Source organism: Schistocerca americana, chromosome 7 (genome assembly GCF_021461395.2).
Source record: "Schistocerca americana isolate TAMUIC-IGC-003095 chromosome 7, iqSchAmer2.1, whole genome shotgun sequence".
Classification (NCBI taxonomy): Eukaryota; Metazoa; Arthropoda; class Insecta; order Orthoptera; family Acrididae; genus Schistocerca; species Schistocerca americana.
Genome location: NC_060125.1, coordinates 439,406,934 through 439,421,424, shown reverse-complemented (window position 1 = coordinate 439,421,424; position 14,491 = coordinate 439,406,934). Strand labels below are relative to the sequence as shown.

General features: G+C 39.6%; 1 protein-coding gene and 2 non-coding genes across 4 annotated transcripts in view; 2 read left to right on the top strand and 1 right to left on the bottom strand.

Moving 5' to 3' along the window:
- LOC124621891 overlaps positions 1-14,084 on the bottom strand; it is a 127,955-nt gene extending 113,871 nt beyond the window's left edge. The window contains exon 1 of one of the 2 annotated variants that reach the window (XM_047147363.1): positions 13,908-14,084. In XM_047147363.1, coding sequence (XP_047003319.1) covers positions 13,908-13,990 — 83 coding nt within the window. In that variant the 5' untranslated portion in view covers positions 13,991-14,084. Of the gene's footprint in view, positions 1-13,604; positions 13,705-13,907 lie in introns of those variants that run through there. The other variant, XM_047147364.1, reaches the window with a different exon arrangement.
- On the top strand, positions 10,372-10,446 carry Trnat-ugu. Its single transcript has one exon. It is a non-coding gene; the product is annotated as a tRNA-Thr (tRNA).
- Positions 14,085-14,312: 228 nt separating the features above from the next.
- Trnar-ucu lies at positions 14,313-14,385 on the top strand. The gene has a single exon. It is a non-coding gene; the product is annotated as a tRNA-Arg (tRNA).
- The last annotated feature ends 106 nt before the right edge of the window (positions 14,386-14,491 follow it).

The following is a 14,491-nucleotide window of genomic DNA, read 5'->3' as shown; positions in this document are numbered from 1 at the left end:
ATCTAGTAACTGCCTTTTCTCCCCCACTCTTCTCAGTACCTCTTCATTTTTTACTCTGTCCATCCAACTTATTCCTTCCATCTTCCGCCATGTCCAGATCTCAAAAGCCTCCAGCCTTTCTCTGTCTTTTTTCCTCATAGTCCATGTTTCAGCGCCATATAGAAGAACACTCCATACAAGACATTTTATGAGTCTCTTTCTGAGTTCTCTGTCCATACCGCTGCAGAAGATTCTCCTTTTCTTATAAAATGCCTCTTTTGCCATTGCTATCCTTGTTTTAATTTCTGTGGTGCACTTCCAGTCGGTGTCTATCCTGCTTCCAAGATACTTAAAATTTTGCACCTGTTCTAGTTTTTCTCCATTCAGCACAATTTTTAGTTCCTTATTTCCTCCTATTGCCAATACTTTTGTTTTATTTGTGTTAATTTTCATTCCATATTTTTTTCCGTTAGTTGCAATGGTGTCCACCAAATCCTGTAATTCTTTTTCCCCTGTGGCTAGAAGGACCATATCATCAGCAAATCTCAAGCACCCTACTCTTCTTCCTCCAATTTCTACTCCTTTGTCATCTAATGAGCATTGGTCAATCATATTTTCCAAGTACAGGTTGAAAAGAGTAGGTGATAAACAGCATCCTTGTCTTACTCCTTTCCCTAGTCTGATCCAGTTCGTACTTTCTCCTCTCACTTTAACTGAAACTTTTTAATTAAGGTACAATGAGTTTATAAGTCTTCTGGTTTTCCAGTCCACTCTCTTTTCCCTCATAATAGTCGCCAGCTTGTCCCAAACCACATTGTCAAATGCCTTTTCTAAATCGATGAAGCACATATATAGGTCTCTTCCTTTTTCAATAAACCTTTCTCCTAAGATTCGTAGGAGCCCTATTGCATCTCTGGTGCCCGTATTCCGTCTAAAGCCAAACTGCTCCTCGCCGAGATTCTCCTCTATTACTTTTTCAAGTCTTTTATTAATTATTCTTAACATCACTTTGGCTGCATGTGAAATGAGGCTGATTGTCCTGTGCTCGCTGCATTTCTTGGTTCCTTGTTTTTTCGGCAATGGAATCATTACTGTTGTCAAAAAGTCCTCAGGCCATTCACCACTGTCATATATTTTATTACATAACCTCAATATTTCTCTTATTCCATTGTGGTTCAAGCATTTTAGTATTTCTCCCGGTATTGTATCTGTACCTACTGCTTTGCCATTTTTCATTGCAGCAATAGCAGACTTTACTTCTTCCATTATGATGGTCGGTCCTTTCTCTTCATCACTTACACTGTTGTGTGATTCAAGTTCCAGAGTTTCTGGTTTGCTATTTGTGTCATATAGCTCTTTTGTATATTCTTCCCATCTCTGGAGGACATCGTCACGATCTTTATACACTACCTCTTCGTCTTTACTCAAAATTTCCATAGTAGCACTTCCTGCTCTGTTTTGTTCCCATGTCATAGTCTTTACTCTGTTGTATAGTAAGTCGTATCTTCCTTTCCTGTCCAGTTCTTCAATTTCATCACATTCCTCTTTTAGCCATTTTTTCCTAGCCTGCTCTGTTTCTCTTCGCAGTTCAGAGGAAATAATACTAATACTAATATGGAAACATGAATTAATAAAAGAATGGGAGTTTAGAAAAGTAGGTCTGAACCTGTGGCACATTATTTTAGAAACTTGTAGTTATTCAATAGAACAGTATGTTTCAGTGAGGTTTCTAAAATAACATGTCATCAATCTTCTTGGTGAGTCTAAAGATTAGTTCAGCTCCATACTTGGCCAAAATTTTCCTGATGCAATCTGTAATTCTATTAATGAACAGGAGAAATTTTTTTTCCAGATGGCTGCCATTGTTGCTCAGTACCTCCTGCTTCTTCTCTTCTTTGATTAAGTGCTTGATCAATTTTCTTACTGGTACATCCATTTTTCTTGACAGCCAACTATAAATGATTTAATTCATTCTGCAAATACACTGGGTTGCAGATTTTGTTGACTCTGTCCACACCTCTTTTTTGTCCAGGATGATGGTTTGATTCCCTGTGGAGTTATCAATCAGTGTGTGTTTCCTTTCTGTGTGCCTTGTGGCTCAGAGTCTCATCCACCCATTTAATTACAGATAGATCCAGAAAATTAAGTGGACCACTGCTTTCTTTCTTCATTGTAAACTATATCTTTGGATTAATGCCACTGACATGAACCAAGAAGACAACCAGCTCCTCATCACCATACTACAAAGGTATTGTGTACCACTTAGCTGAACTCTTACTGGCCATCTGCAGCACCCGATGTTCAAAGAACTCCACACATAAATTAGAAACAGCTGGACTAAAAGAGCTGCTTACAGCCACAACATTGATTTGTACATAAAATTCATTTTTGTATTGCAAATAAATTGTGGTAAGAGAGTGTCTAAATAAAGCTGTTGTTGTTGTTGTTGCACCTTTAAGTCACTCAGCATTGTGGTCATCACTGCCTGTACATTGACTCTATGAGATGAATGGAGCCAGATGACACAAACTGAAGATAGCCTAAAATACAACGTAAGTACACATATGCTCCCCTGTACTCTTACTCACACGAACACACATGACTCCTCTGAATGTTACACTGGAGCAAGCAAGTCAAGGCAGGCCATTAAAAACAATGAAATGGACAGCCAATAAGAGGCAAGTCCAGGAAAGAAGATTGGCAAATCAATCAAATAATTGTCTTCTAACATACTACAAGCTTTGACCTAAGAGCTTAGGTAGCAGGGAAGACAAAACACAAAATCGTAAAACACATGCCACATTCAGCATGTTGTTGTTGTTGTTGTGGTCCTCAGTCCTGAGATGGTTTGATGCAGCTCTCCATGCTACTCTATCCTGTGCAAGCTTCTTCATCTCCCAGTACCTACTGCAGCCTACATCCTTCTGAATCTGCTTAGTGTATTCATCTCTTGGCCTCCCTCTTCAATTTTTACCCTCCATGCTGCCCTCCAATACTAAATTGGTGATCCCTCGATGTCTCAGAACATGTCCTACCAACCGATCCCTTGTTCTGGTCAAGTTGTGCCACAAACTCCTCTTCTCCCCAATTCTATTCAATACCTCCTCATTAGTTATGTGATCTACCCATCTAATCTTCAGCATTCTTCTGTAGCACCACATTTCGAAAGCTTCTATTCTCTTCTTGTCTAAACTATTTATCGTCCATGTTTCACTTCCATACATGGCTACACTCCATACAAATACTTTCAGAAACGACTTCCTGACACTTAAATCTATACTCGATGTTAACAAATTTCTCTTCTTCAGAAACGCTTTCCTTGCCATTGCCAGTCTACATTTTATATCCTCTCTACTTTGACCATCATCGGTTATTTTGCTCCCCAAATAGCAAAACTCCTTTACTACTTTAAGTGTCTCATTTCCTAATCTAATTCCCTCAGCATCACCCAACTTAATTCCACTACGTTCCATTATCTTTGTTTTGCTTTTGTTGATGTTCATCTTATACCCTCCTTTCAAGACACTGTCCATTCCGTTCAACTGCTCTTCCAAGTCCTTTGCTGTCTCTGACAGAATTACAATGTCATCGGCAAACCTCAAAGTTTTTATTTCTTCTCCATGGATTTTAATACCTACTCCGAACTTTTCTTTTGTTTCCTTTACTGCTTGCTCAATATACAGATTGAATAGCATTGGGCAGAGGCTAGAACCCTGTCTCACTCCCTTCCCAACCACTGCTTCCCTTTCATGTCCCTCGACTCTTATAACTGCCATCTGCTTTCTGTACAAATTGTAAATAGGCCTTCGCTCCCTGTATTTTACCCCCGCCACCTTCAGAATTTGAAAGACAGTATTCCAGTCACCATTGTCAAAAGCTTTCTCTAAGTCTACAAACGCTAGAAACGTAGGTTTGCCTTTCCTTAATCTTTCTTCTAAGATAAGTCATACAGTCAGTATTGCCCCACGTGTTCCAACATTCCTACGGAATCCAAACTGATCTTCCCCGAGGTCGGCTTCTACCAGTTTTTCCATTCGTCTGTAAAGAATTCGCGTTAATATTTTGCAGCTGTGACTTATTAAAATGATAGTTCGGAAATTTTCACATCTGTCAGCATCTGCTTTCTTTGGGATTGGAATTATTATATTCTTCTTGAAGTCTGAGGGAATTTCGCCTGTCTCATACATCTTGCTCACCAGATGGTAGAGTTTTGTCAGGCTGTCAGTAGTTCTAATGGAATGTTGTCTAGACCCTCTATATACTCCTTCCACCTTTGTGCTTTCCCTTCTTTGCTTAGAACTGGGTTTCCATCTGAGCTCTTGATATTCATGCAAGTTGTTCTCTTTTCTCCAAAGGTCTCTTTAATTTTCCTGTAGGCAGTATCTATCTTACCTCTCATGAGATAAGCCTCTACATCCTTACATTTGTCCTCTAGCCATCCCTGCTTAGCCATTTTGCACTTCCTGTCAATCTCATTTTTGAGATGTTTGTATTCCTTTTTGCCTGCTTCACTTACTGCATTTTTGTATTTTCTCCTTTCATCAATTAAATTCAGTATCTCTTCTGTTACCCAAGGATTTCTATTAGCCCTCGTCTTTTTACCTACTTGATCCTCTGCTCCCTTCACTATTTCATTCCTCAAAGCTACCCATTCTTCTTCTACTGTATTTCTTTCCCTCATTCCTGTCAATTGTTCCCTTATGCTCTCCCTGAAACTCTGTACAACTGCTGGTTCTTTCAGTGTATCCAGGTCCCATCTCCTTAAATTCTCACCTTTCTGCAGTTTCTTCAGTTTTAATCTACAGTTCATAACCAAGAGATTGTGGTCAGAGTCCACATCTGCCCCTGGAAATGTCTTACAATTTAAAATCTGGTTCCTAAATCTCTGTCTTACCATTATATAATCTATCTGAAACCTTCTAGTATCTCCAGGGTTCTTCCATGTATACAACCTTCTTTCATGATTCTTGAACCAAGTGTTAGCTATGATTAAGTTATGCTCCATGCAAAATTCTACCAGGTGGCTTCCTCTTGCATTTCTTAGCCCCAATCCATATTCACCTACTACGTTTCCTTCTCTTCCTTTTCCTACTGTCGAATTCCAGTCACCCATGACTATTAAATTTTCGTCTCCCCTCACTATCTGAATAATTTCTTTTATTTCATCATACATTTCATCAATTTCTTCATCATCTGCAGAGTTAGTTGGCATATAAACTTGTACTACTGTCGTAGGTGTGGGCTTCGTGTCTATCTTGGCCGCAATAATGCGTTCACTACGCCGTTTGTAGTAGCTTACCCGCACTCCTATTTTTTTATTCATTGTTAAACCTGCTCCTGTATTACCCCTATTTGATTTTGTATTTATAACCCTGTAATCACCTTGTTCCTCCTGCCACCGAACTTCACTAATTCCCACTATACCTAACTTTAACCTATCCATTTCCCTTTATAAATTTTCTAACCTACCTGCCTGATAAAGGGATCTGACATTCCATGCTCCGATCCGTAGAACGCCAGTTTTCTTTCTCCTGATAACGACGTCCTCTTGAGTAGTCCCCACCCGGAGATCCGAATGGGGGACTATTTTACCTCCAGAATATTTTACCCAAGAGGACGCCATCATCATTTAATCATACACTAACACTGCATGCCCTCAGGAAAAATTATGGCTGTAGTTTCCCCTTGCTTTCAGCCGTTCACAGTACCAGCACAGCAAGGCCATTTTGGTTAGTGTTACAAGGCCAGATCAGTCAATCATCCAGACTGTTGTCCCTGCAACTACTGAAAAGGCTGCTGCCCCTCTTCAGGAACCACACGTTTGTCTGGCCTCTCAACAGATACCCCTCCGTTGTGGTTGCACCTACGGTACGGCTATCTGTATCGTTGAGGCATGCAAGCATCCCCACCAACGGCAAGATCCATGGCTCATTATCACCTGAAATTGAGGGCAGGTCAGTCGGTAAACCAGCTTGTACCCTCTCGTCATTATATAAATTACAGTCGGCTAAAATGTGTTGAACTGTAATCAGCACCACACATGCATCACAAATGGGCAGCTCTTCATGTCTGAGAAGGAAGCCATGGGTCAGGGGGCTGTGCCCTATTCAAAGTCACATTAAAGAGACATCATCAATTCTAACTGGCCACAAGGCAGGGCATCACGGCCTCACAGTCTCTTTTATTGATCATAGAAAACTCAATAGGCGGATGGAACCTGAAGATATAGGCAGAAAAAATGACAGAACACAACCAATAGCATCTCCCTGTTTGGACCCATCTGTATATACTATGTTAGAGTCCTGGTACTCGGTTAGAATGGTGACAAATTTTGGAGTGAACAATTCGTCATACTCTGTCAAGCCTACAATTATTCTAGGTTTCAATAACAACCAGGGTGAAGCTTAGCACCAACATTCCCTCTGTATGTTTGTCAGAGACACTCCTAGATCCAATAAATGCTGTTTTGCCCATATACCAAACAGTTTTTTCCCTCATGGCAGAGTGCAATAGTGTTATTCCAAGTATTTGCAGATATTAATAGTTGCAGGGAAAGCCAGCAAAGTCAGGAATGGCCGGAGCTTGAGTGCCTGTTTAGCCACAAGGAACAGCTGGTGTGCAGCTAATTGCGGCTCCCCTGCTTCTGCACACAAGCTCTGTATAGAGCTTCTCCTTGACAACTCTTTATATTATGTAAAAGAATTTCTATTACTGTAATGTGTAAAAGATGGCAGGTAGGAAGTTCTAACTCACATATATTAATAAGAAATGTTAATGAAAGAGCAGTAATAGACAGTGGAACATTAAAACTTCAGTGAGAGCAGAGAACCATGTGGCCAACCTACAAAAAATGATCTCTCTCAATAAATGCTAAATTTGTACATTACTCCACCGTCATTAAACCATAAACAACACATGCAAGTGAAGCACTATTCAGACTAAATACTCAACCAACAACTGAAAAATTGCAGAAAGTTGATAGAAGAATACTCCGAACAATTATCAGTAAGAAACACCAAGTTAATGGGCAGTGGAGACTTTTGCCCAATTCAGTAGTGTATAAAGAAAGTGAATCCATTATTGATACAATGCGGAAAAGAAGGATTGCATTTTTCTGCCACATATCTCACCTACCAAATACTAGAATCCAGAAGCAACTTTTTGACTACTTCTGGAACAGTAAAACCAAAAACATCTGGTTTAAAGAAGTACAAAGTGATCTGGATGAACTGAACATCACCACACACCAAATTCAACACAGAGAAGAGAAACTGCTTCTGAAGAACAAATACACATGGCTGACATTCAAACCATCAGAACAGAAGACGTATGTCATATCTGCAGAAGAACGAGCAGCCAGATTACAACGAATGAAGAAGTTTTGGGAAACGAAGAAATTGCTGACTGCTAAGACCTAAACTTAATCATTGTAGACTCTGTTGTATTAGGTTTGATTTTAGTGCTCGAATGTGGGCATAAACTATGTAAATAAATAAATAAGAAACAAATTAAAAAAATTGAAAAACTTAAAAATGTTCAGAATGTAACCACATGTACAAATTAATTTGTCATGTGAACGTAAAATACTCATTCCAAATCATTACAATTTATCATGCAAAATGAGCCATGGAACATGTAACTAACTAAATGGGAATCCCGGAGGGAAGACAACATTCTTTTCGTGAAGTGCTACTGAGAAAGTTTAGAGAACATGCTTTTATGAGTTGTGTGGAGGCATATAGACAGTTGTTTTTCCATCACTCTATTTGTGAGCAGAACAGGAACGGATATGACTAGTAGAGGTACAAGGTAACCTCCACTATGCACGATATGGTGGCTTGAGGAGTATGTATGCAGGTATAGATATGAATGTAGATGTAGAACTGGCAAAGAGAAGCTGAAAGGAGCAATGTTATAGTCACAAATAAAACAGAAGAAGCCCTACAGCTGTTATTAAACTTAACAAGTGGAAATGTCAACACAGTCAAAGCACATGCTTTCAATGACAAGGCCATTCATGGCTTGATGACAGAGACTGTAGTCGTGCATAACACAAGAGAAGTGCCTGGTTACTAGCCACTGAAATGGGAATAACCATGGCATTGGTGAAGCCACACTACCATACTTGAAATAAATATGGTTGATTCTCTAGCTTTTTATAATATTTAGAACATGAATTTTATGAGATTTAAAAATTCGTTTGTCAGGAAAAGACTAATGTAGAAAACAGGAAAAAATAAATATACACAATTGCCAATGAGAAGGAAAAATCATTTCAAAATCCAGAGCAAAGAAAATATGAAAAAACAGATGAGAAGATGTAACATTGAGTAAGTGTGTTACCACTGATGAATCACTGGATCCGTTACAACCACAAAATATCTACATGTAAGCACACACAGTTTAATAGGGAACAACAGCATAAAGAGAGTGGCAAATGCAATATTTGGAAAGATGTTGGAATAGTTCACTTCAAATGGTCCAATAGTTAATGTCAACACGGCACATATTAACTGAAGCACTTGATACTGCTTTGCTGACTCACAACCAAACTGTCACCTTTCAGCATAATTTAGACCTTGTGCAGCCTAATTTAGAACTTGTGCTACACTAGTGAGTGGGTTAAATGGCCACCCCGGTGTTTGCAGAACTTGGTAGACCGAGGTCTGGATGTCAGAGTACCACCACCCGAAGGAATGGATTGCAGTGGACTGGGGGAGTATGTGCCTGTTAGGAACACGATGAAACATTAGAAAAACAGCATTGGAAAACCATTCATTTACTAGTGAAAGTACAGGGTGATTCAGAAAGAAAGAACAAATTTCACTTGTTTGTTACAAACTACGAAAGATAAAAACACATAATGCATGTCACTGGATAGAGGATGGTTCAAGGTTTTATGTTTGAACAGAAATGTCAAAACATGGTAGTCAGTTTCATTCCACATATGAAGCATATATGTTTATTGAAACAAAAATTTCAATGTTGGATTTCTCAGCTCTTGAAGAGTAGCTGCCATATGTGGGACAAAGACTTTGTCTTTTATAACATGGAAGGGCAAAAGCAATGAACAAGATCTTGTCCATCTCCTCAAACCCAACATTGTGGGATGGTGTTGTTAAGATAACATAGTGTCTCAAAATGAACATTGCATCTCAAGGTGAAAGCAAGGTGGGATGCCATCATGTGTAAAAATGAAAGCACTAGAATTTTCATGCCATTGAGGAAAACAACCAATATCGCAGCATGTCCTGGAATGACATTCCTGTCACAGTTTCCTCCACCAAAAAGAATGGTTCATAAAATTTGTGAACAGAAACGGTACAAAACACAGCCAGTTGTTGTGAGTTTCTTTCATGTTCAACAAGGATGCCAGGACTTCGTGACACCACACATGACATTACGGTAGTTTACTTTACCCTGTAGATGAAACGTTGATTTGTCCTGAAAGATGAGTCATTTGGAAAAAGCGTCCTTTGCTATGTTCTGGAGAAATGAAATGGAAAATTCGTACATTCTGTTATTGTCACGGATGCACTTGCTGCAGTACCTGCAACTTGTAAGGCTTCATACGCAGCTGTCATTTCAGGAGACGCCACACTGTTATTTGAAGAAGTTGAAGTTCCTGGCCTACACATGTTGTGGACTTCCAAGGGCTCCATCTGAACACGTCAGATATATACTTATATGGATATGGTGTCTGTTCTTTCAGACATGTCTGAAAGAACAGACACCATTGGTGACCTGCAGCCGTCTAGAACGAAATTAGAATTATATTAATATCTTCAGCTGCTAACAGGCGTTGATATATATCAACGGGGACAGGCGAAAATGTGTGCCCCGACTGGGACTCGAACCCGGGATCTCCTGCTTATACGGCAGATGCTCTATCCATCTGAGCCGAAGAGGGCACAGAGGATAGCGTGACTGCAGGGACTACCTCGTGCACGCCTCCCACAAGACCCACATTCTCACCTTGTTTGTCCACACACTACATTTGTAGTGCCCCCTCCAACACACTCATTACTCATGGAGAACATCCTTACCAAGTCCCATAAGAGTTCGGGGAATATGTGTGCATCCGCACAGAAGAAGGTCATGGCCGGTGTTGCCAGAACTATATACTTATATGGATATGGTGTCTGTTCTTTCAGACATGTCCGGAAGAACAGACACCATTGATAACCTGCAGCCGACTAGAACGAAATTAGAATTATATTAATACCTTCAGCTGCTAACAGGTGATGATACATATCAACACGGACAGGTGAAAATGTTTGCCCTGACCGGGACTCGGACATTACGAATGTAGTGTGTGGACAAACAAGGTGAGAATGTGGGTCTCGCGAGAGGCGTGCGCAAGATAGTCCCTGCAGTCGCGCTATCCTCTGTGCCCTTGGTGGCTCAGATAGATAGAGCGTCTGCCCTGTAAGCAGGAGATCCCGGGTTCGAGCCCCGGTCAGGGCATACATTTTCACCTGTCCCAGTTGATTTATATCAATGCCTGTTAACAGCTGAAGGTATTAATATAATTCTAATTTCATGTCAGACATGCTCAACTGATGAGTTTTCTTCCCAATAAACTTCCAAGAATTCTGTAAGCCAGTCACAAATCTGCTTATACAGACGTGGCTTCTTGCTCAATCAGCTGCAGAATGCACATTGCACTTGAACAATGGATTAACTTTCCGCAAATTCCAACACACAAAATGATTTCTCTTGTGATGTAGTCACTACGCTGTTACAAACAAACAACAACAAAGCTGTGGCAAAACTTTTAACCATCCTCTATCCAGTGACATGTGCAATGCATTTCTATCTTTCACAGTTTGTCCAAACATCTGAAATCTATTCTTTCTTTTTGAATCACCTGGTAAATCTGTTGTTTTGTTGCCCTGGGATTCCAGAGCTCACAGGACATTAAAAGTCAAGGAAGGAGCTGCAATCAAAATGTGGCAGCATGTAGACATAACAGTATGGCAAGCCACTGATTCACTAGGACTGGAACTATGGGTCAACTGGATTAGCAGCCCCAGGCAAAGGCAGTCAATGCAGGCATGAGCACACTGGTGACCCCTACCAGAAGTAGCAGTTCCCAAAAGCAGAGTTTATACAGAGCAGAGCCAGGCAGCAACAAGTTTCCCGCATAGGCGACGCAGACAGGAAACAGAGACCGCCAGGATGTAACGTGACAGCAGCCGGAGTAGGCACTCTAAATGGCCAACCAGTCTCATGGCATCAGCACCAGTGTCACAGCTAGTAGCATCAGTTCCAAGTTGTAGACTTATAAACTGGTAGAATCATGCACCGATGTAGGTACTCCTTAAGACTGGTGGCTGGCAGACTGTGATATCCTGACTAAAAATGAGGGCTATTTATGCTGGCTTGGAGCACACTTGTTTTGCTACTGCACCAGTTCTGGTCACACAACTCACAATGGATGTGATGCAACCAGGCCATCGTAGCTGCAATGGCTCTGACTTTGTACTGTTGTCAATGTTTTTACACTTCTAGTCACCCTGTTTGGTGACAGCCTGAAGTAACCAACTTCGTATCGTAGTGCAGTTCGTGTTGATGCAGTGGCATTCTGACCTGACCTGATTATGCGGCCCACTGCGTTAGCCATGGGAGATGTCTTAATTTTTCCCAGCTGCACCAAATACATCATTATCTCCAGTGTGACACTACAGATCGGTCTATCACCACAACCTACATTTCAAATACCAACTACCAATTCAAAGCAGATATTGTCCGTTTTCTGTTCTCTTATTGTTTGCACATATATGACAGCTCATACATTCCTACACAACACACAAAATTGAGGAAAAAATAAAAGTTAAATGTTGTGATAGGGGAATAATGGATGTAGAGTCCTCCAAATTCCTGGAATTACACCTGGATAACAAGTTAAATTGGTCTGCAATACATTTGACATGTGCCAGAGATTGAATGCATTATTGTTTGATCAGTGATAAGGGTGTCACCAAAGCTGCGTACATAGCTATTTCCACTCCATCATGTCTTAAGGCAAAATATTCTGGAGCAACCAACTAAATGTTAAAAAATTCTTTTACATACACAAGTGATCGGACTCACGTGTGGGATTCACCTGCAGAGTTCATGTGGAAATTTATTTAAAGTACTGACCATTCTCTCCAAGACATCTTAATTTATTTTCCTCTTATACCTATGCCTTTTGTTGCCAAGAATTGTAGACTGAACGAAATGAACAACATATAGCCTATCACAGTCATTACACCAGGAATAAGTTCAATATTCACAGGGAGTTAAAAACTCCATTCCTCAAACATAAAGGTGTATATGCTATTCCAGCCAATATCGAAACCAGTATTACTGATCAAAATTAAAACAATAAAAAGATTAGGTGCTTACGTTCCTTTAACATGATTATATTTCCTACAAAAATTTTATAACAAAGTATAATCAATGTGAATTATGATGTAGTGCACTGTAAAATGTTAGTATGAATTTAATGTTAACGCCTATTTGTCTTTATAAATGGGGGTATTTTGTGTACAAACAATATGCAAGAGTAAGGAGTACAGAGCTATTGTAAATGTTGTACACATTCAACAACCTTGTGATTTATTCACTCATGGAGCCATGGCATAGCTCCATGAAGCACATAAATAAAAAAATTAATATAAGTGTGGAGGTAGATGCCAGGTTGAAATCCATCCTAAGGGAAGTTGCTCACAAAAACCTCAGGTACCCATTTTCTCACTAATATTCATTGGTCTGGGCCCATGTTGTTTGACTGCCTATGGCAATGAGATGGTGTCAGAGGCTGCACTCTGTGCTTTCACACTAGTAAGCTTTTGCTTCTGTGGAAGAATAAATTAGTGTTATCATCATCCAAAAGATATCAGGGCTTGTTTTTAATGTCTTGTTTTTGTTCTTTGTAGTTCATAAATTTAGTACTATAGGCGCATGCAACACAGTTGCACAGTTTGATCTCTTGTCATAGCAATCTCACTATAGTCTTCAGTTTGTCACTAAGAGCTTAGACTAACATCTTGTTTTGCTTTAATCATTTAGCGGTACGGTACAAAAAGGAAAATCATTATGAATTGGATTGTTGCGTAATGAAACAGAGGTAATTAGCACAGCATAGGATGCAGCGTTTCTGACTGTTGGTTGGTCTGCTGGCTAGGCCTGTATGTAGACTCATAATTCAACATTTGTATTGTTGTTCTCAGAATCAATCACAGCCTTCTCATATGAATGGGAGATTTAAACAGACTCAGATGATTCCACAATTAACCTGGATGTGGGATCTTTGACCTCAGCTATTCAAATACACCACTTTCTGAGGTTGAAAGTGTGCATAGACTGGGACGCAAATCTGCGTTGTCTCTTGCACTGACTGAATTTTTCGTCTAGCAGTATATCCCCACTGAGCACTGATAAGCAAGCAACGGAAAATCACTGAACTAAAAACCAATTCTCATTGTGTTATTTAACAACTACCTGTCATGTGTTTTTTCCCACGAATTTTCGTCTTAATACAGGACATGGAAAAGCTAGTGTACAGTGTAACAGTGCGAAGGTTTGATTAATGTGTTGTTTTTTGTCACTCAACTAATAGGACTGTGGAGTATTACCTCAAGTATATTTAAAACACTGGTAACATTAATTAATATTCAGTGCCGAAGATGATAGGAAAATAATGACAACCAGTCCAGTGTATAACGTAGATTTTTGGCTATACCAAAAATGGCTGCGCCACTAATTCCATACCCGAAAAAAATCAACTCACTATCTATTTCACATACAACAATTCGCGAAGTGACATCAGACTTTCATTGTGTTAATATAATTGACAGTCAGTCAAAGCTGAAATACGCCTCTAATACGACGTATAAACAAGAAATTAGGAATGAATGCAATGACTATACGTAATTTACCATCGATGTAATTTTCGCTGAAATTCTTCTACTGAGGGGCCAGTCTTCGTCCCAGAACGAATATTGCAACTACTTTGTGCCATTATTTGATACCACAGAATGTATCACATATAGTGAATTGAAAACTAGAATATTTTAAATTTTTGACCGAAAGCAGTGTTTGAATTTAAGCACTGTTTTTTTTTTTCTTTAATGTCAACAGAAGTGCCGCCAACAGAATAGAAACGTAGAAATGAAATGAATGTAGTCTGTTTTTGAACTGGTATGAAATTAAAAAGTGATGTTATACTGAGCAGCTACAGGTTAATCTTGAATTAATGCCCAATTAAATTATAACAAAACTGAAGACAGATATATTGTTCTACACCTTAATATACATCTAAATTTTACCCATGGACACTAAATGTCCCTGTGGCGCAGAGGATAGCGCGTTGGACTTCTAATCCAAAGGTCGTGGGTTCGATCCCCACCAGGGATGTAACTTATTTTATTTTTTCATAAACGTTAAAACAAGCGTTCTCTCAATTGTTATTGTTGCGGAAGCCTCTTAAGCGAAATCGTTTTTCAGATTTATGAAAATGTTA